At 45.6% G+C, this 22,278-nt stretch overlaps 1 protein-coding gene across 1 annotated transcript in view; it reads right to left on the bottom strand.

Moving 5' to 3' along the window:
- The window catches only part of PTCHD2 (patched domain containing 2), a 29,084-nt gene extending 13,996 nt beyond the window's left edge, over window positions 1–15,088 (bottom strand). Inside the window, exons 1-8 of the mRNA XM_006866387.1 lie at window positions 14,020–15,088; window positions 12,866–13,085; window positions 5,326–5,462; window positions 4,324–4,458; window positions 3,643–3,803; window positions 1,814–1,953; window positions 545–693; window positions 295–456 (exon numbers count right to left, since the gene is read on the bottom strand). Coding sequence (XP_006866449.1) covers window positions 295–456; window positions 545–693; window positions 1,814–1,953; window positions 3,643–3,803; window positions 4,324–4,458; window positions 5,326–5,462; window positions 12,866–13,085; window positions 14,020–15,088 — 2,173 coding nt within the window. The remainder of the gene's footprint in view (window positions 1–294; window positions 457–544; window positions 694–1,813; window positions 1,954–3,642; window positions 3,804–4,323; window positions 4,459–5,325; window positions 5,463–12,865; window positions 13,086–14,019) is intronic.
- Window positions 15,089–22,278: the final 7,190 nt, after the last annotated feature.

Here is a 22,278-nt window from a genome sequence, read left to right on the forward strand (position 1 = left end):
AACCCAGGCCCCTGAGTTCTAGTTCATCTGCAGGAGGGGGTGGGTCAGACTCTATGCTGTACACTAACACTCCTGGACAGGAATATCCCCCCATTTCCTTGATGCTGTTGTTAGCTGCCACTGAGATGGCCCCCACTCATGGTGACCCCCACACACAAGAGGATCATCCCATTGTGATCCACAGGGTCTTTACTAGCTGATCAGAAGTGGATCGCCAGGACCCACAGCCGAGTGACAACTTTTCCTTTGGAGAAGGTGGGATAGAAGTGAGGAAGAAGGGGGGTGTTCACTCACCCATAATCACCCAGCGGCTCTTGACAGCTGACCACAGGACCCAGTGGTGGAGTAGCTCCTGCAGCTGGCTGATGAGCTGGCCGCGGCTGCCCCTGTTGGAGGCTGGCTGCAAGCTCTCAGGGGGCACAGACACCAGGGATACGTCTCCCAGTTCCAGTGATACTACCAGGGCAGAGCAGGGGCCCATCAGAGGCCTGTCCAGTCTGCCCTCGCTGGTCCCCACCCTCTCCAGGGAGGTCCAAATTCTCACCTGGCTCCTCCTCTACGTTCAGCAAAGGGATGTCATCATCTAGGTAGGGGATGGGGCCCTGGCCAGGGCTGCCCGCTGCCCGCGCAGGAGTGGCAAACACGTCCCTGGGGAAGTGCAGGGAGCTCTTGCGGCTGCAGTTCTGGTGGCAGCTAAAGGGGTGGTGGGTGGGAGGGTGGTGAGCACAGAGGGTCCTGGGCACCCAGAAAGGAAGCACACTAGGACCCCCACAGATCTGGAGCCACCCCTATCCCATAGAAGAGCCATCACAGACTCCAGGGAGTCTGATACCTGATTCCTACCGGAACCATCCACCCAGGACCCTCAGAGGAGAGGGATGGTGGTGGTGACTATTCAGGGAGCAGGGATGACAGCACAGGGTGTCACGATAGCGGGGGAATCACTGCTCTGCTGTCACGTAGCCCAGGAAAGATGCCAGGGAGCCAGATGGGGAGCCCTGACTGGAGTGATGGTGGGAAGCTGAAGCTTACCCCATAGATTGGGAAGAGAATTTCACACACGACTAACACTTTCTGGGTGCCACGTGCCACCAGCTCTACACAGACTAGCTCATTCTCCCAGGGACCCTACAGGGATTACATCCATTTTATAGAAAAAGAAACTGAAACCAAGAGAGTAAGTTAAGTAACCTGTCCAAGGTCCCGTAGCTGAGATTGCAGCCCATGTCTAACTGACTCTACATATCACTGTATCCATAGCCCCAGTCTGGGGGCAGGGATTAGGTAGTTAATTCAGTGTCTTTGTTGTTGTTGTTAAGTGCTGTCCAGTCAGTTTGACTCACAGGGACCCTGTATACGGTTTCTAAGGAGTGGCTGGTGAGCTTGAACCGCTGACCTTGCAGTCCATCACATTCCTCCGCAGCGCCACACCAGGACTCCACAGCGTCTTTGTAGAGATTAGAAAATGGAGTTCCTTCTCCAAGACACTGCTCCTACGTCACACAGCTGCCATATCCGTAGTAAAGATGGCAGGGCCTTGGCCAGGCGTCTCTGGGCGACTCTCTGGTGTTTCCATCATAGTAACACACAAGCCACCACAGTTTGATAAACTGACAGATGGGTGGTGGCCTGGCACACAGTAAGTGATCACAAATGGTCATTACTGGGCAGGGCACCTCCTTCCATTGTCACCTAATTACACCTAGTGCTCAATGAAGAACCACAAGGGCTTTTGGAAGAGAAGGTGGTGTGCTGAGTGGCCCCTAAGGACAGGAGAGGAGGACAGACCCTGTCCTGACTGGCCTCAGCTCACCTGGTCTGACAGGAGCTCTCCAGAGGTGCCATGTAAAGGCTCCAGATGCCCAGGGCGGCTGGCATGGTGAAGAGCACGGCCAGCCAACAGCAGGACACGATGAGAGACATGAAGAGGCCAAAGTCGTGGACGGCAGGGATCTGGGACAAAGAGGTGAAGGAGCACCAGGACTGTCAGAATGGGATAGGAGGAAGGGGTCCAGGATGCCAGCCCCTGGCCTAGGGAAGACACCAGAGGCCAAGGGCTGGTGCCAGGCAGGAAAACAGAGGAGGAAGGTCCCCAGTTCTGGGCTGCAACCCACTGTCTGGACCACACCTGGCACAGAGCAAGTGCTCCACAGAGGGAGACACAGCCCCTTAGTCCAGGCACCTGTGGGAGAAGGGACGGGAGAGGAGGTTGCCACAGTACAAAAGCAGGGAGCCCAGGCCCAGGAGCCACGTGTGCTCCAAGGCATCATGGGGACCGGCACGGGGATGTGCCAATCAGAATTAAACTGCGACCAACAAGCACCCTACACTGCTGCTCAGACACGATCACAGCTATCATCAATTTCAGTCCCTGACTAATCCAAACATGAGGAAAAAGGAGGCTCGGAGAAGCTGCACAATCTGCCCAAAGTCACACAGCTAGTATGGGTTGATCTGGGAATGGCAACAGCTCTGCCTACATTTAAATCCTGTGCTCCTACTAGGTCTTCTGGACGCAGTTCTCTAGGAAGCCCTGTGATGATCCCAAAGCTTCTGGTGATTTCTGTTTTGAACTATAGTGTGGGATACTCTAGCCAAGTCATTAAATCTAAGACTTAAGCTGACTCTATGCCTTTCATATTTGTTAGCACCAAGGATCCAACCCAAATCCAGCACCTTCTTCTGAGCCCAACTCAGAGCAGTGGGGCCAATGAGAGGAAGGCCATGGGGAGAGACCATGATTCAGCAGGAAGCCGGAGGTGGAAAGAGCTCTGCTCTGAACCAGGTTAGGTGTCCAGACTTGTAGTGAGGAGCAACTGACCAGGGCAATCTCTAAGTTTGTCCCCCACTCCAGCTCTCACCCATCCCCTCCCATCGATGAGGGGGGCTGATTTGCCCACCACTCTTGTCTGACACCCCCTTGGACTTGTGCTGGGAGTTAAGTGTTTCCTTCTGGTTGCATCCTTGCTATACCTCTGCAGGAGACTTGGTCAGGCTAACCACCTACCAGCTGTGTGACCTTGAGGAAGTCACTTGACCTCTCTGGGCCTCAGATTCTATATGAAGAAAATAGGAATGGTACTTGTACTTTTGTAATAGATATGATTGTGATGATTAAATGCAAAAGAGCTTTGGATACTCAAACAACCTTTAGGGTGGAAGTTGTTACTGAGCATCAGTAAAAAAACAAAGACAAAAAACAAACCAACTGTCCAGTCAATTCCGACTCACTGCAATCCTATAGGATCGAAAGTTGCTCAGTAAGGTTTCTAAGGCTGTAAATCTTTATGGAATCAGACTGCCACATTTTTTCTCCCATGGAGCTGCTGGTGGGCTTGAACAGCTGACCTTTTGGTTAGCAGCTGAGCTCTTTGACCACTGTGCTACCAGGGCTCCCTAATAAATAATAATAAATTAATAATAAATGATGTTGGTATTACATTTTCCTACTTGTTAAACTTTGCTAATGGGTGATTAATAACAAAAACAGACTCTCAGGACATGGTGAGAGCCTTGAAGCAGAGACTGCCTGTGAGAAGAGGAGCTGGGTGAGCAGAGCAGAAACCTGGGGCGGGTACGTGGTACCGATGCACTCGGGGCTGGGAGGGGCAGGGAGGACCGGATACGGAGTGGGCCGCCCACCTGGGAGAAGACATTAGCTGCATAGGCGGCGGCTGTGGTCAGGGAGGTGAAGAAGGTGGCTTTGCCAGCTGTCTGAATGGTGTGGATCATCCGCAGCTGGGGGTCTTCCAGGTGGGTGGCCTGGCGGTAGGTGTTGATGAACACAAAGACGTCGTCCACACCTATAGGAGGGAGTCCCAGGCCAGCAGGGCAGGCTCAAGATTGTGCTGCTGTCTCCACAAACAGGGCTAACCTGGGCCTAGACCAACCCTGAGTGGTCCCCTGGGAGCTCTGGCACCAGGAAGAACCCTACTTCCTGCCTTGGCGTTTGGAAAAACCCATCCCACTCTGGCCTCACACCCCTTCCCTGTCCCCGGCCACACTCTTTGGTCCTACTCCTTGGCCTATAACTAAGCCACTTCTTTTGTATCTCAGCCTCGTCTCCACTCTCCCTAGACCTTTTTTCTAGTCCTTATTGCGTTACTTTTCTGTCCCACCCGCTGGGGCTCCGCCCACCACATGCTAAGGATCCTCCCACTGCTCACTCTACACTCCACCCTCCAGGCTCTGACATGCCAGGGGAGACTTTTTGGAGACCCTGTGGACACTAGGATTTGTCTCCAAGGAGAAGGCCCTCGTTGGGGGATGGGTCAGGGCTCCCCAGTGGGAGGTTCATGGCCATTGGCAACAGAGGAAACTCACCAATGCCCACTATCACGAAAGCGGCCACCCCATTGAGGATACCCAAGTACTGAACGCCAAAGACCACATGGTACAGGAAGAGTGCCACCAGGCAGCTAAGTCCAATACTGGCAATCCCAAAGAATGACAGGAACACTGGGTAGGGCAGGAGACACAAGGAGATAAAATGGGTTGGGTTTGAGTAGGTCAAAAACTCCCTTTAGTACCCCTGATCTCTGCAGAGCCACCCTTCACCACTCTGTCTCCAGCACAAGCAAGAGACCAATGCACAGTTCTCCATGCCTAAAAATGGGGTGGAGAAGATGAAGTGATCTCTGAACCCCTAGACCAAGTCATATTGCCCATGGGGGCCTTATCTTTGCAGACCTTAGCTCAAGTGCAAGTATAGAGAAACATTACACATTAAATGGCTGTTACCCCAGTCAGACTTGAGATTCTACAGGGTAAGAAATTTGCATGTTATGTGCACCACTGGGTCCCTGCACCTAGAGCATCTGGCGCCAGTTGGTGCCCAATAAGTATCTGTGACAAGTTTGAATCAACTTCTTTCCAATTTGGGGAGGTGTGATTATCTCTTGTTCACTTTAACAATTCAGGTTGACTTTACATAGCAAGGTGGTGGCAAAGGAATCTTGACAGGAACTAGGAGACAAAAGGGCTGGTAACCTGAGATTGTAAAACAGGCTAGAGAATAATCCACAATACCTCAGACTCCCCCCAGACAAGGTGATCAACAGGAAAAAGATTTACGAAGGTTAAAAAGCCAAATTATATGAGGTCCTGGGGGGTGGGTCACTGGGTATGGCCCAAACTGCCTTTGGATCTCTGTCTACTTGCTGGGGGTTGGAAGATGATTCTGAGCCCCATCTTCTCTCCCACCCACATTCTGACATGCTGGTCAATATTATTTCTGGCATTCTCGTGGAGGAAGGCCAGACATGAACAAACTGGGAAGAGAGAAAAGGGTGCTGCCTCCAGACTGGGTCTTAAGAGAAGCCCTACCTGAGCAAGAGGTGAGGATGTAGACGAGGGCAGCGATGCAACTGCTGCTGATGAAGGCCAGGAGCATGTCATTGTTGAAGGTTCGGCGCACCTCATAATCAAAGAGGTCTGTTCCCCCATATAGAACCTGGACTTTGCTAGGGAAGGGATTGATGGGGAAGTGATTAGAAATGGTTGTTAACATTTACAGGAGGACAAGGAGTTACCTGCTGCACCAGGGGAGTCCTTACAATAAAATCACTGGGGGCTTTCAAAAATCTTGATGTTGAGTCCCCACCCCAGACCAATCAAATCAGAATTTCTAAAGTGGAGCCAAATCATCAGTGTTTTTCAAATCTCTCAGGTGATTTACTTAAATCTCTTGGGTGTATGATGAAGGTTGAGAATTGCTACTCTCTAATGATTGGATTAGAATCATATTCTCTGTTATCTTTCAGCTTTCAATTATCCACAGTAAATTTCTAAATTAAAACTGGCTTCCAGGCATTCAGTTTTACATTGCTTTTCAATCTTGCAGTCCAATGCATTAACCCACAGTGCCACACCAGGACTCCAGAATCATAAAACAGTGTCTCCTGAATATCCTATGATTATTGCATCTCACTGTTTTGACAAATTCTAGGCATCGGTGCAGCCTAATATACGAGTTACTGGACTCTCCATCAGAGGGGATTTATGGGAAAATAGCTGAAAAAATAAAGGCTGAACAATTTCCAAGCTTGATAAAAATGATAAACCCAATGATCCAAGAAGCTTGAGCACTGGACACCCGTGTACCAAAAAACAAAAGCAAACAAGTAAAACTACAACAATGCATTTCATAATCAAATTGCTTGGAACCAGTGATCTAGAGAAAAATCTTAAAAACAGTCTGGGAAAAAAGACACGTTATGCCGAATAGCAACAATAAGGATGATAGCAGACTTCTTGCTAGAAACAACATCTTTAAGAAAATGAAAGAAAAAAAAAAGTCAACCCAGAATTCTATACCCAGCAAAACTATATTTCAAAGACAAAGGTGAAATAAACTCTTTTCTCAGACATACAAAAGTTAAAAGAATTAATCTCCAGTTGTACCCACACTACAAGAGACGTTAAAGGAAGTTCTTCAACAGAAAGACAATGGTAACCTATGGATATAATAATGAATAAAAATGAAAATGGTAACAACCTGAATGAAGATTTACAGCTTTATTCTTAGGATTTACATCTCCATAAAATACAATTGACCATTTAAACAAAAAATAGTAACAATGCAATGTGAAGTATAAAACATATAAAAAGAAATGTATGACAGCAATAATATAAAGACTAGCTATTTATAGAGACACTATTTTATGATTCTGGACTCCTGGTGTGGCACTGCGGGTTAATGCATTGGACTGAAAGGTTGGTTTGAATTGCAATTTCTATGGTTCAAGCTTACCACTTCCTTGGTGTCGTTATGGGTCAGAACCGACTTGACGGCACAACATTTTATGATTCTTATACTATACTGGAGTCCTGGTGTGGTGCTGTGAGATAAAGCACTGGACTGCAAGATCAGTTTGAACCACAAGGTCAGCAATTCAAATGCACCAGCCATTCCTTGGATACCCTATAAAGGGTCACTATGAGTCAGAACCGATTCAATGGCACTTAACAACAATAATCCTATACATGAAGTGGTATAAGTACTTGAAGGTACACTAGTAATTCAAAGGTGTGTACTATAAACCCTAAAGCAACCATGAAAATAACACAGATTTATAGCTAGAAAATTAGCAAAGGTACAGTGAAACAAATAAACAAACAAACCCCCCCCCCCCAAAAAAAAAACTCAATTAGTCCCAAAGAAGAGAGGAAAAGGGAAACAAACAACATTTGGTACAAATAGTAAACAAGTAAGACAGACCAAAACCTAACCATGAGTCGGAATCAACTCAACCACACTTAGCAACAACAACAAACCTGACCATATTACTAATCACATTAAATATAAATGGCTTAAACACCCCAAGTGAAAGGTAAAGACTGTCAGACTGGCAAAAGAGCAAGACCCAGCTTTCTGCAAGAAATCCAGTTTAAATATAAAAACAAGTAGGTTAAAAGGAAAAGGATGAAAAAGGAAATAGTGATTCTCAAGGGGGCATGAGGGGACTTTTAGAAGGAAGGAGTTGATTGTAGTGAAGGTTTATAGATGTACACTTATATCAAAACTAATCAAACTATAAACTTTAAGTATTTCTGGTTTATTGTATGCAATTACATCTCAATATAACTGGTGTGGCTCTGTAGGATCAGCACTGGCTTGCAAATGACAAAGTCAGCAGTTCCAAACCACCAGCTGCTCATCAGAAAGCCTATGAGTCAGAACAGTACTTAATAACAACAAAGCTGCTAAAAAATATAAACAGACATTTAAAAGCCAAATAGGAAGAATTTTGGAATATCTACTTTGTTGAATTAAGTGAGTAAATTGCTCTTTAATTAGAGTAGAAAAGGGAATGTTCAATAATTCATTAATTTTTTCATTCACTCATTTGTACAGCATTACAGAGTGACTGTGGTGATGGTTATGTACCATGGAGTCAGGACTCACAGAGACCCTGAACAGGGTTTCCGAGGCTGTAGACCTTTATGGGAGCAGAAAGCCTCATTTTGCTCCCATGGAACAGCTGGTAGTTTCTAACTGCTAACCTTGAGGTTAGCGGACTGTCTCATAACCACTATGCTACCAGAGCTCTTCAGAGTGACCTGTAAGGGGGTCAGGTATCATCCTGTTGTTTTGTGCCGTGGAGTCAGTTCCTACTCATAGTGACCCTGTACAAGGTTTCTGAGGCTGTAAATCTTTACGGGAGCAGAAAGCCTCATCGTTCTCCCACGGAACAGCTGGTAGTTTCAAACTGCTGACCTTACAGTTCACAGCCTGATTCATAACCACTACGGCTGGCTATTAAAAAACACAGCCTAAACTTTTACTCTAGAATAAAAAGGAATAACTCATGGCTAACCAGTATTCCTACCTTTGTTAGATGCACTAACAAAATTTTCACAAAATTAGAAATGATGTATTTGAAGATAGCAGAATTGCTGAGGCAATGCAAACTAGACTCCAAAGGGGGAAGACTCTTGGGAAGGTACACTGCCTTTCTCTAGTGGTCTTGGAGTCCTGGTGTGGTGCTGTAGGGTAAGCACTGGACTGCTAACTACAAGGTTAGTGGTTCAAGCCCACCAGCTGCCCCTTGGGAACTGTATACAGGGTTGCTATGAGTTGGAACTGACTCAATGGCACTTAAAAACACAACAGAATAGCTGTTTTTATTCTGGAGATATTTGCTGATTCTAGACATGTGCAGAAGTGTGAAAATATTGGCAGGGAGTCAGATAAAGTAGCAAAGCTTTGGCAGAAACTTAAGACTAGCAGAGCATATATCTGCATGAGGTTAAACCTAAGTAGAAAGCCTTTGGAAAGCAGAATGAAGTTGTTTAGCAATTTTGAGAGACAAAGATTAGAGTTTGGGACCAATAAGGGAAAGCATCTCCGTAGAATAAACCAGGCTCTCAGTTGAAAATCCTGGAGAACCAAAGGCAAATTGGAGGTAAATTGAGACTTTTAGGGGCAGCAGTCACTGTTTAAGGTAATCAGCCACAACTCTATCTGCCTAGTGGAGGAGTGGAGGGAAAGCTAAGCCCTTCCTGAAGGAAGATAACATCATTTGGACCACTGTGTAAAATCCTCACCACTGGACCAATAAATAATATCATGATAAATGGAGAAAAGACTGAAGTTGTCAAAGGCTTCATTTTGCTTGGATCCACTATCATCACTCATGGAAGCAGTAGTTAAGAAACCAAACAATGTATTGCATTACATACATCTGCTGCACAAGACCTCTTTAAAGTGTTCAGGAGCAAAGATATGTTTGAGGACTAGGGTGTACTTGACCCAAACCATGGTATTTTCAATAGCTTCATATGCATGTAAAAGTTAGACAGTGAAAAAGGAAGACCATAGAAGAATCGATGCATCTGAGGTATGGTGTTGGAGAAGAATATTAAAAGTACCATGGATGACCAGAAGAACAGACCAATCTGTGTTGGAAGAAGTACAGCCACAATGCTCTTTAGAAGTCAAGCTGGTCAGACTTCATCTCTCATATTTCTGACATATTATTAGGAAGGACCAGTCCCTGGAGATGGATATCATACTTGCTAAAGTATGGGGTCAGCAAAAAAGAGGTATATTCCCAACAAGAAGGATTGGCACAGTGGCAGCAGCAATAGACTTAAGCTTAACAACGATGGTAAGAATGGTGCAGGGCCGGGCAGTGTTTCATTCTGTTGTGCATAAGGTTGCTATGAGTAAGAACCAACTCAGTGGTACCTAACAACATGTATTTTATGCACAATGTTCATTACTGAATTAGAAATGACCTGGCATATTCAAATAGAAATGACCTGGCAACAGATGGCACCATATGACCAAAAACCAAGTGAATGAAGAGACTAAATAACGAATTTTACAGATGATTTTTATTGAAAGTTAGCAGATAAGAACTTTAAGAGAACCATGTTTAAAAGAGAGGAGGAGATGGGCAAAATGCAGGCATACCTCATTTCATTATGTTTCAGAGAGATCGCATTTAAAAAGAAAAACAAAAGACACGAATTGAAGGTTTGTGGTAACCCTACATTAAGCAAATCTATTGGCATCATTTTTCCAACAGCACATGCTCATTTTGTATTGCTGTGTTTCTATAGACACTTCATAGCCGATTAGACAAAATAGAAGACAGAATTATTGAACTGGACTGTGTAAAGCAAAGTACAGAAAGAAAAGCCAGTAAAGAAAACCTCAGAAAAGAACATTAGAGATGCATGGGACTTAATGAAGAAAATCAAATGTATAATTAGAGTCCTGAAGAGGCAAGGGGACAGTGAATGGGGCAGAAGCAATATTTTTAAAGATAATAGCCAAGAAGTTCCTAAACAGATGACTCCATTGTTTTAGTGCCATCAAGTCCGTTCTGACTCACAGTGACCCTATGTAGGGTTTGCAAGATGTGGCTTGAATAGCCACCTACATATTTAAGAAGCTCTGTCCACCCCAAGTTGAACAAATACATAGAAAATCACACATGCACACATCATAGTAAGACTGGTGAAAATCAAATTCAAAGTGAAATCATAAAAGCAACCAGTGAAAAAATGAAAACAAGATCATCTTTCCAAAGTGCAAAAAAGATTTACAGCTGACTCTTCTACAGAGATGATGCAAGTTAGAAGACATTGGAATACTATGTTACAGTATTAAAAGAAAATAATGGCCTATTTAGAATTCTACACTAACAAAAATATACTTCAAAAATGTTTTCAGACAAACAAAACCGAGAATTTACGTCTTACAAACACACTAAAAGAAATACTGACGAGAGTTGTTCAAATATAAGGAAAATGATACCAGAGGGAAACATGAAGTTGTAGAAAGCGATGAAGAACAACAGAAAAGATAAATATATGAGTAAACTATAAATGAGTACTGACTCTATAAAATGAAGATGTATGTCTTGTGGGGTTTGAAATGTATGCAAAATTAAAATGAATGCAACAAAATTGCAAAAGGCTGGAAGAGAATACATGTGATGAACGCATTTAAAGTTTCTACTATTATCAGAAAGGTAGTAGTGAAAGTAATAATATATAGTATTATGTAGTAGGAATCCTGGTGTGGTGCTGTAGGGTAATGTGCTAGGTCAGTTTGAGGCGGTTCAAACCCACCAGCTGCTCCGTGGAAACCCAATACAGGGTCGCTATGAGTTGGAATGGACTCAAAGGCACTTCACAACAGCAATAGCGATTATGTAATAAGTCAAGGGTGCAAATTGCCATTTATAGGACAACCAGTAACAGAATAATCAAAAATATTAAAGAAGGTACTAAAGCTAAGTCTATAGGAGCCCTGTTCATCACCACTTCTCTGAAACTTGGGAGATGGGAAGGGCAGGAGAGGCTCTTTACTCAGGTCAGGGAACTTGTTAGGCAAACTCATCTACTGTCAGTCCCTCCCAATCTAGCCAAATACTTTTCCTCAAGGCATCTCCACTCGTTCATTTAGTTCATTCCTTAGACAAATTCCTATTAAGGGATATTGGGCACTGTGCTAGGGGCTAGGCCTACAGGTATGAACTAGGCACAATTTTAGTCTTCAATTCACACACTGCTGAGAAAGAGAATTTAAGTATACTTTTCTCAAACTAACGTACAAACAGATCACATGATACTCTGTATCTGGTAAAGGGCCTGAGACTCTGCATTTATAACAAGTCTCCAGGTGATGCTGAGGCTGAGGATTTGAGGACTGCACTTTGAATTACAAGAAATTGAACAACTAAAATAGAGACAAATGCAATGATAAAATTGTAGGGCAGAGAGGTGAAATAGCTTGTCAAAACCCCCACCACTAAGTGAAGTCATTAGGACCTGACTCCAGATAGATCTAATTCCAAAGTTGTGCATGCTCTTTCCTGCTTCCCTTCAGGAGAAGTAAGGCAGGTGGGGGGCTGGGTAGGGTGACTGTTTAATCCAGCCTCAGAAAAAGATGCTTAAGTTAGATCCTAAAGGCTGAAGAGAGGTTTGCCTGGCAAAGAAGTAATGCTGGGAGAAACAGCAAGGGCTTTGCATTAGAAAGTTTTGCATTTAGAATGGGATTTGAATACCATTCAAATGCATACACTATGACTAAATGAATAATTCTGGACAACTTAATCATTCTGTGCCTCAGTTTCCTCAACTGTAAAATGGAGGTAATCATAATCGCATCAACCTCATTGGGTTGGTGTGGGAATTAAATGAGACATACAATGAATGAGTAATGGAAGGATAGAGTATTGTACACAGAATGATGTCTCCTGTGCCTACAATTAGCCTGTCAGGTACAGGCCAGGGAAGGCATTCGATTTAGTGCCCAGCCAGGTCTGCTGTCTTTTCTTGGAAGGGAGGGTGTCCAGTTGTATTCCTGGACACACCATCCAGGTGTGGATGGCAACCAAAGTACCCCAATGTCTTCAAGCACCCTCGCTTCTGTTACTCAATGACTCCAAAAGGGTACCTGAAATCATGAGTCTTATTTTACAAGGAGGGAAACTGAGGCCCAGAGACGTTAACCGATTTGTCTGACTCTCTTGGTATTAGAGGCAGAGGACTCCTTTCTCCATGGCCAATATTCTTTCCAGAAACCACTCTAGGACCACTTCAGAAGAAAATCAATACCTAAGACCTTCAGGGCAAGAGGTCTAGGATTTCCTAGCTTCTCAAAGCTGTCATGTTCACCAACCATCTGATCAAGAAAAAGGGACTTTCAGTTGTCAGAGTGACAGTAGGGATGTGTCTAGCTCTGCCCCAGAGGTGGGAAGAAAGACTTGCTAGGAAAAGACCACTAAGGAAAAGGAGATCTGGAATTTATGAGTTTGAGGCACCCAGAAACCAATTCCCCACCCCAGTGCAGCCTTTCCTGGTACCCACAAGGGTATTACTCAGAAGGTTTGGTGGGATCTCATACCTAGTAGATTGCTTGGCCAGCATGGCCACGTAGGTCACCACGAAGCTCTGAAATTTGGCCCGCTGCTCCTCCCAGCGGTCATCCACTGAGTAGTAATTGGGCAGAGGTGCTCCAAACAGGATCTCGCTGCGCAGGAGGGAACTCTTGAGGTTATCTGCAGAGAGGCCCTCATCCACATACCAGTAGAACTCTGGGTGAGTCATGGCCAGCTCTAGGGAGCCTGCAAGGGTAGGGATGGAGAAGCTCAGTAGGATCTCCCATCAGTCTTCCCTCAAGGTCCCCCTGCTTTCCTCCCCACCTCACCTAGAGCCTCAAGTCCCTTTCTAAGGATCTGAGAAACTCCCTTCCTTACTGAGAGCTGAGGGGTGGCTTAAAAAATCAACTACAGTTACCCAAGAGGAGTGACCCTTAGACCTATCCCCACTAAGTTTACAGTTTTCTTCCCTGTTTGAACTGGACCTAATTCCAAGTCTCAGTCTCTGCAGTCCTTATAATTTAACTTCCCCATTCGAGTTTCACCTCCATTTGCCCAGAACTTGGTCTAGTTCCCCTTTAAATGGCTCATCCAAGCCTGGCCCCTACCCCTACAACCACCCCAACCTACCTCAAGTTCCACTCCTAATTTACCTCAAACTAACTCCACCTTGTCGTTTTTCAACCCCAGCCTCACCCCATCTTCCTCCCAGCACGTCCTCCATCCTCTCATCCTTGACCTCTCCCTAACCAACCTCAAGTCAAAGCCATACTTTCTCTAACTTCAGTCACACTAACTCCCACCCTCCAGGTCTGTGCCCAAACTTCACACCCAAGTCCTGCCACCCACTTCTTCCCAGCCCAGCGCTTCTTAACCTTGACCACAGTCCATGTCCAGTATTGGCTTCAGCCTGATTCCTGCTCCAAGAACTGAGCCCTCCTCCAAGAACTAAACCAAGACCCAAGCCTTCTCTCAGATTCTACCACCAACTCCCCTCTTTATAGGTCACCCCATTACAAGTCCCACCCCCAGTTTCCTTCAAACCCTGCCCTCACAAGTCCTGCCTCCAACAACTCGCACCTCATCCTTCCAAGTCCCACCTCCATTTCCTAAGATCAGCTCCCAGCACCTCACACCCAGCTCTGCCCACATCCTGCCCCTGGGCACAACCAGATCTTACCCCGGATATCAGCCAGGTCCTGGCCCATGCCATCATAGTATATCTTGCCACCTCTCTCAGTGGGAAAAAAGTATGTCATGAGGGAGCTGGGCGGGGAGCAGTAGGAATAGGATCCCAGCGGCAGGTCCTTAAGGACCTCATGGGGCTTCCAGCAGAACTCCCGGAAGCCCGGGTGGTCCATGATCTTGCGCTCAATCTCGTGGATCGTGACCAGTCGCTCACTGGTGAAAATGTTGCGCTCTGAATCGCCACGCGCAAGGAAGATGAGCTCGATGCGCCAATGCGCGTGAGTCTGCGTGTTGGTGCTCACATAGGAGCGCGAGTAGTCCCAACGGGAGGTGCCCCTGCGAGTCCTACTTTGATTGGCTGTGGCCGCGGGGGGCGGGGTGCTGGATTGGCACCGCCCACTTTTGACCTTCCCAAGAGTTGGCGGGGCTTCACTCTGGTTGGTTATCAGATTCACTAGGGGCGGGGTCTCACGCCGAAGACGCCCTCTCCTATTGGCTGCTGGCTTTTGGGCGATGTCCCACGCGAAGCTTGAGGTACCGACTGGGATGGTGCGCGGGGCCTTGGCAACGGGCCTGGAGTGATTGCCGAGATGCAGCTGTTTCAACTGCTCCGAGATGAGGCGCTGAAGTGTCTCGGAGGTGAAGTCGGCCAAATCGCGCCGGTTGCGCCCCCAGGACCCAAACTGAGACTTGAGAGCCAGGGCGAGGGCATCAAAACGTTGCGAGGCCTCGTGGTTGCGGATCTCGAATGCGTTGTAAGAAATGTCAATGTCCAGCGGTGGGTAATAGAGAAACATGAAGGCAGATAGGGCCATGGGGATGCTGCAACCCAGGAAGAGCACCAGCCCCGCACAACACGGATTGGTGAAGGCCCAGCCCAGTGTACTCCAGAAGCCTGAGGCTGGGGGCCGGGAGGGCCAGGTCCAGCGCCGCCAGCAACACTGCCTGTGTGCTCCAGGGCGGGGCCCCAGCTTCTGGGCTCCCCAAAGGACCTCGCCTGTGGCTTCCTCCTCCTCTTCTAACCACACATCCTGCAACAAGGGGTCATCCTCTGAGTCCATAGCCTACAAGAGAGGGAGAAAGAGAAGATCAGTGGACTGGAGAGGGTGGTGATGTGCCCTGTGGGGGCATTCACCCAGCTCTGGGCATTAACTCTGCCCACTCATAACCAAATACTGATACTGCAATGGAGTTGCACCGAACAGGCATTTAACACAACTGAATTCAATGATCTGTGCACAAAGAAAAATCCTGTTATTTTTCCATCACTTCCTCCAAGAGATTGTGGCTTTCCAGGCTGCGGGGGGGGGAGGGGCAGGGGGACACAGCCTAACTGCAAACAGAAAAGATAGTCCTCCCATGTAAAGGGTATTCAAGGGAAATTTTGACAATATGGTTCTGTGCCCTTGAGTATGTTCCGACTCATAATGACCCTGTATAGAGTTTCCGAGGCAGCAAATCTTTATGGGAGCAGAAAGCCTCATCTTTCTCCAGTGGAGTGGCTGGATTTGAACTGCTGACCTTGTGGTTATCAGGGAATGCATAATAACCATTATACTACCATGGTTTCTTTTTGACTATATTGTATTCTCTGACTTTAGAAACCACAGTAAAATGTAACTGCATTACAATTTTTTTTCCTGCAACCATTTTTATGTGTACATTTCAGTAACCTCAGTTACCACCATGTTGTACAACCATCCCTGTTATCTGTTTCCAAATTTTTTCTTCATCCTTAGCAGAAACTCGTTGTCCCTTAGACAATAACTCCCCTTTACAACCTTTTTTTTTTTTTTTTAGTGTTTTTTTGTGAATTATGTGATAGTTTACATGGGAGAACATTAGCTTTACATTCATCCTATTGTATATCGTTACACTGCCGTGTACAACCACTTTTAATGAACAATTGTAAAGTACCTTCACATAACTTTGAAGTACCTTTAGGAAGTATCAGGGCAGAGGGGGAAAACATACCTTTGGAATTAGACAAACACTGATTTGGGTCCTGAAGTATGACAGGCAAGATGGTAGTCCTCTCGAACCTCAGAGTCCTTGTCTATGAATTAAATGGACCTAGGTATTCCTGCCTCATGATTGTGGGAAGGACAAAGGTGGAAGCACTCTACAATCTGTGTGGTACCTGCCACAGAAGCAGATTCTTTGTCCCCCTCTATAATGGGTTTGGAGTCCTGGTGTGGCATTGTAGGATAAGCACTGGGCTGTTAACTGTAAGGTTGGTGGTTCAAACCTACCAGCTGCTCCTTGGGAACCTATGCAGGGTTGCTATGAGTGGGAACTGATTTGACATCACTTACAACAACAACATAACGGATTTGGTCATTGCTCGTGGGGCTGGGCCAGGGATAGATACTTGCCATAGCTCTCAAGAACTCTTGATAGCTCCCCACCCCCTCTCTGGGATGTGGCAGCTGCAACCACTGTTTGATATTCAGCTCCAGCAATGGGAAACCTTTGTGCCCGGGTAGGGGCCAGGCATCTGCTTCCTCAAAATTTGGGGACAAGCAGCAGGAAGCTGTGGCAGAAGAGGGTAAGACTGGACAGCTAGAGGATGCCAGCAGAGTGGCCTGAAGGCAGGAGGCAAGGAGAACAGCCTTCTGGCACCCCAGCATGGTCTGCCCCACTGTCCCGCCTGCCCTCTGTTTGGACGAAGAGAAACTCATTATCCAGTTAGACACCAGGCAGTGAGAGGAGGAAGCTAATTATGCCAGAGCTGACTAATTAATGCTGCCTTTTGCATTAACATTCTCTAGAGTGCTCCATTTCAATTAGATGGTCTGTCCGGGAAGGGGGGCGGGCTGCCACCACCCCAGAGAAAGTGAGGAAGAGAGGGTGAGGGGAAGGAAGGAAACAGAGGTAGAGACAGATGGAAGAGGAGAGACACAGGAGAGTGGAAGGGCAGTGTGTGTGGGTGTGGAGAGACACAGATGCGAGTAGGGAAAAGAAGGAAGAGAGGAACAGCAAGAAATAGTGAGCCAAGGGGACACCAAATGAGGGGGTGGGGATAGGCAAGGAGGAGTGCCCACTGCAGATGATTTGGAATGGAGAGAGGGTGGAAGGGGAGAAATCCATTCCTGTAATATGTAAGATTCCTATCAGCAAAATAATTAAACTTTCCATTTGTGATGCCCTAAAGCAATCCTGCTGAAGGATGCTGAACTGTTCTGACGCCCCTTTTGTATTTGCAGAAACCCCTGAGTACGAACCAGCAGCAGCTCAGAAGCCCCCCTTCTCTAAAGGGTCAGGCCAAGTCTACATGCGGAGGCAGAGGTAAAGGAGTACAGAAAGGCAGGGGCCACTTCGGCATTTTTTTTTTTTTTCTGTGAACAAAATCTACCCCCACTGCTCCCAGACTCAGTCTACCCATCAAGAGGTAGGGTATGCATCACTTCCCTTTTATTTGGGTAGGCTGTGATTACAGCAGAAGTAATGCTGTATGGCTTCTGAGGCAAGACGATTAACAAGAGATGCAGCTTTTACCTGGCTCTCTTGGAATCCCGTTGTGGTGCTGTAGGATCAGCACTGAACTGCTAACCACAGGGTTGGCAGTTCAAACCCACCAGTTGTTCCTTGAAAACCCTATACACTATGAGTCAGAACTGACTCGATGGCACTAATAACAATGGTAACTTGGGACACTTGCCCCAGGAACCTGCCATGCTGTGAAGAAGCTCAAATTACCTCATGGGGAGAGACCACCCAGATGACAGTAAGCATCCACTGGTGCAGGTGTGAGTGAAGATGCTTCCATATGATTCTAGCTCCCTAGGCATCAAGCACCCCCCAGCCTTCCAGCTTTTCTAGCTTAAGCCCAGGGGCTGTGGAATAGACAGAGCTGTCCTCTCTGTACCCTGTCCAAATTCCTGACCCTTGGAAGCCATGAGTATAATACATGGTTGTAATACATCACAATGTTTTGGGATGATTTGTTACGTAGCAATAGTCTCTATCTGGAAAAACTGCAGTGGAGTCCTGTTCCATATGTGTGACCCAATACTATGCAGTAAGCATTTGCTGAATTCAAGTGACCAGAAAATTGGGCACAGCCACTCGGCCTCCCAGTGAGAGTCCCGCAGATGGTGGACACGAGCTCCAAGGGAGCAGGCACTTGTCATGTTCCCTGCTGGGTGTCTGTAGCATAAACTACTCTTGGATGGACTCAGTGGTTGGTAGATATTGGTTGAATGAAGGGAAGAAGAGAAATAGCTAAAGAATCTGGACTAAATATCAGCTGGAATTTCCTCTTGGACAGAGAGGACAGTCAGACACCAAATAAAATAAGTGTATTTCTGAGAGCATGGGCTCTTCTGTCTGGACTAGAAGGGTCTTCAGTAACAGGAGATGGACAAGGCCAGAAGTAGGCTTGGTAAGCTCTTTCTCTATCCTCTCCCCACAGTTTATCCCCAAAGGAAAGACTGTCACAGAAGAAATCATACCAGACTAATGGCTCCAGGTCTGGCTCAGCCACCAAGTTACTGTATGGCCTTGGGCAAGTCCCCTCCCCTCCAGAGATCCTGTCTCACCATCTGGCAGCGGGATGGTAAAAGCCCAGATCTTTCCAGCTGTTACAGCCCTGGAGTGAGTTTCTAAGAAGCCCCAGGCATCCAGGTATTCTTGCTTTCCAGTCTCCAGCCAAGGAGGGTGGGGTGCACCAAAATGTGGGAGGCCCAGCTGGTGGGTGGGGATCTGATACCAGATGGTTGGCAACCACCTCCTCAGCCCTTTCCCCAGCAGGGGAGAAACCCATTCCTGTAATACGCAAGATTCCTATCAGTAAAGTAATTAATGGGTAGCAGGTAGAGCATTTGTTTTCTGTTTTCAAGTGACAGGAATTGAGCTTAACGAAGAACTGAAGAGCTCTGGTTGCTGGGTGGAAGGGTGGGTTCTGCAGCACCTGTCCCTGAGATAGATACAGAGCTCCAAGTAGGACCATAATCCCCGATAGGGACTATAATCATGTCTCTGTGACCTCTATTTTGGTGGACCATTGGAATGTTCCCCCTCTGATGATCAAGTGTCCATACATAACATACACATTTTCTTTCTTACATTCCCCCCACCCCCCCACCCCCACACTCGAATCAAAATTTAAACATTGGACTTTGTTTTCGTTGTGTGCAGTTGAGTTAGGTTCTAACTCATAATGACCCTGTATAGGGTTTCTGAGAGCAGCTGGTGGGTTTGAACTGGTAATCTTGAGGTTAGCAGTCCAGTGCTGATCCTACAGAGCTACAGTGCTACACCTACAATGCTAAACCAAGGCTTGGAATTCCCATGGAATCCATGAACTAAGGCAGAAGATATCTCAGCTTTCCTACTTCATCATTTCTTCCATTCGTTTTAGCTACTCTATGTTCAAGAGTAAGTTTCAGAGTTTCTTCTGATATTCATTTTGGTACTTTCTTTCCTGTCTTTTTAATGACCTTTTGCTTTCTTTATGTATGATATTCTCGATATTATCCGACAGCTCATCTGGTCTTCAGTCATTAGTGTTCAATGTGTCAAATCTATTCTTAAGATGCTTTTTAAATTCAGATGGGATATACTTAAGGTTTCACTTTGGCTCTTGAGAACTGGTTTTAATTTTCTTTAGCTTCAGTATGAACTTGCATATGAGCAATTGCTGGTACTTTTTGCAATGGGGCCCCTGGCCTTGTTCTTATAATTTTGTCTCTTTCCACAGATGTAGTCAGTTTGACTCCTGTGTATTCCATCTGGTAAAGTCTACATGTACAGTTGCTGTTTATGTTGCTGGAAAAGGTATTTCCAATGAACAAGTCATTGGTCTTGCAAAATTTGATCACATAATCTCCAGCATCATTTCTATCACTAAGGCCACATTTTTCAGCTACCAATCTTTCTTTGTTTCCATTTTTTGCATTCCAACTGCCAACAATTATCAATGCATCTTGATTACATATTTGAAAAATTTCAGACTGCAGAAAGTGGTAAAAATCTTTGATTTCTTCAACTTTGACATCAATGGTTGGTGAATAATTTGAACAATAGTTACATTAACTGGTCTCCCTTGTAAGGTGTATGGATATTATCCTATCATTGACAGTACTATATTCCAAGATAGATTTCAAAGGGCAGCTCAAAAGTCAAGTATTATAATGAAATGTGCAGAGACCTGGAGCTAGAAAACCAAAAGGGAAGAACATGCTAGACATTTCTCAAGCTATAAGGACTGAAGAAAGAATCCAAGCCTTGAGTTGAATGAAATACTGAAGGATTCTATGGGCAAAATATTGAATAATTCAGGAAACATCAAGGGAAGATGGAAGGTATACACAGTCACTGCACCAAAAATAATTGGTTGATGTTCAACCATTTCAAGGAGGTATTAAAGCAAGAAGTCTAATCTGCACTGAAGACATTGGGGGCAGGGAGGTGGGGAGACTGAAAGTTCCAAGAATGGAAGGAATACCAAATGAGATGTTTCAACAACAGGATAGAGTGTTGTCAATTCTCATTTGTCTAGGTCAAGAAATTTGGAAGACAGCTATCTGGAACTAACTGAAAGAGATCCATGTATGTGCCTATGCCAAAGGAAGATGACCCAGTGAACTAGGGAAATTATCAAATAATATCATTAGTATCACATTCAAGTAACATTTTGCTGAAAATAATTTTTAAATGGTTGCAGCAATATGTTGACAGGCAACTAACAGAAATTCAAGCCTGACTCAGAAGAGGATGTGGAATAAGGAATAGTATTGCTGATGCTTTTAGAAGAATTGATGCATTTGAGTTACGGTGTTGGAGGAGAATATTGAAAGTACCATGGGCTGCCCATAAAACCAACAGATCTGTGTTGAAAGAAGTGCAGCCAGAGTGCTCCTTGGAGTCCAGGATGGCCAAACTTCGTCTCTCATACATACTTCGGACATATTGTCAGGAGAGACCAGTCACTAAAGAAGGATTTCATGTTTGGTAAGGTGGAGGGTCAGAGAAAAAGAGGAAGACCCCCAGGGAGATGGATTGGCAAAGTGGCATCATTAATGGGCTCAAGCGTGGCAACAATTGTGAGGTTGGCCCAGGATCAGGCAGTGTTTTGTTCTGTTGTGCATAGGGTCTCCATGAATCGGTACTGACTCTCTGGCACCTAACAACAACAACAAGATTGTTGATGTCCCCCAGATGGGTGCTAAATGAAAGAAGAGAATAGTAGAGCAAGATGTTTACTTGTGTTTTATTGACTATGCAAAGGCATCGATTATATGGATCATGGAACAAAACTATGGATAGCATTGTGAAGAACAGGAATTCCAGAACACTTGATTGTACTCATACAGAACAATTAACACTTGGTCTATGTACTCATACATAGATCAAGAGACAGTCATTCAAACAGGAGAGGTGGGCATCAGGGTTATGTCCTTTTACCATACTAACCAATTTAGAGTAAATAACCTGAGAAATTACACTATATGAGGAAGACCCCCAAAGAGATGCTTGATACAGTGACTGCAACAATTGGCTCAAACGTAGCTACTGAATGTACGGATTGCTTACAATTATAAGGTCACTACAGGACTGGGGAGTATTTTGTTCTGCTTTACACAGGGTTGCTATGAGTCCAAATCAACTCGATGGCACCTAACAACAACATATATGCATTAAAAACAAGCAAACAAAATAACAACAAACAAAAAACCAAGAACCACGAAGTCCTTGGAAACCCTGTACAGGGTTGCTATGAGTCAGAACTAACTCCAGGATACTAAAACAGTAACAACTTCTATTGAGAGGATTAGCGATGATTTTTGTTTTCTTCTTACACTTGTCTGTTGCCAATTTTTCTGCAACAATCAGGCACAACCTTACTTTTAGACTCCAAAATAAATGTGATTTAAGAATAGAATGCACAAATGTGTGCACACTCCTCTTTGAGGATCTACTATAACAGACATGAGAGGACGGTTCTGTCCTCCAAAGAGAAAAAAGAAGGAGAGTTGGCTGAAGCTGCAGCAGGAGAGAGTCCAGTTCTAAAGCAAAAGGATCTGTGGACAGAGAAAGTCACTAATGCTCACTGGGTGAAGGGAAGTGGGGGCACTTCCTTTTCCCCTGCGATAGGGAGAGGGGTCTCTAAAAGGAGCAGGAAGTAGGTTGGTCTCTGAGGGGACCTCAGAGCATACCTGTTGTTGTTGTTGTCAGGTGCCATCGAGTCGGAACCGACTCATAGCGACTCCATGCACAGCAGAACGAAACAATGTTCGATCCTGGGCCA

The sequence above is a fragment of the Chrysochloris asiatica genome, unplaced genomic scaffold (assembly GCF_000296735.1).
Source record: "Chrysochloris asiatica unplaced genomic scaffold, ChrAsi1.0 scaffold00090, whole genome shotgun sequence".
In the NCBI taxonomy this organism is placed as follows: Eukaryota; Metazoa; Chordata; class Mammalia; order Afrosoricida; family Chrysochloridae; genus Chrysochloris; species Chrysochloris asiatica.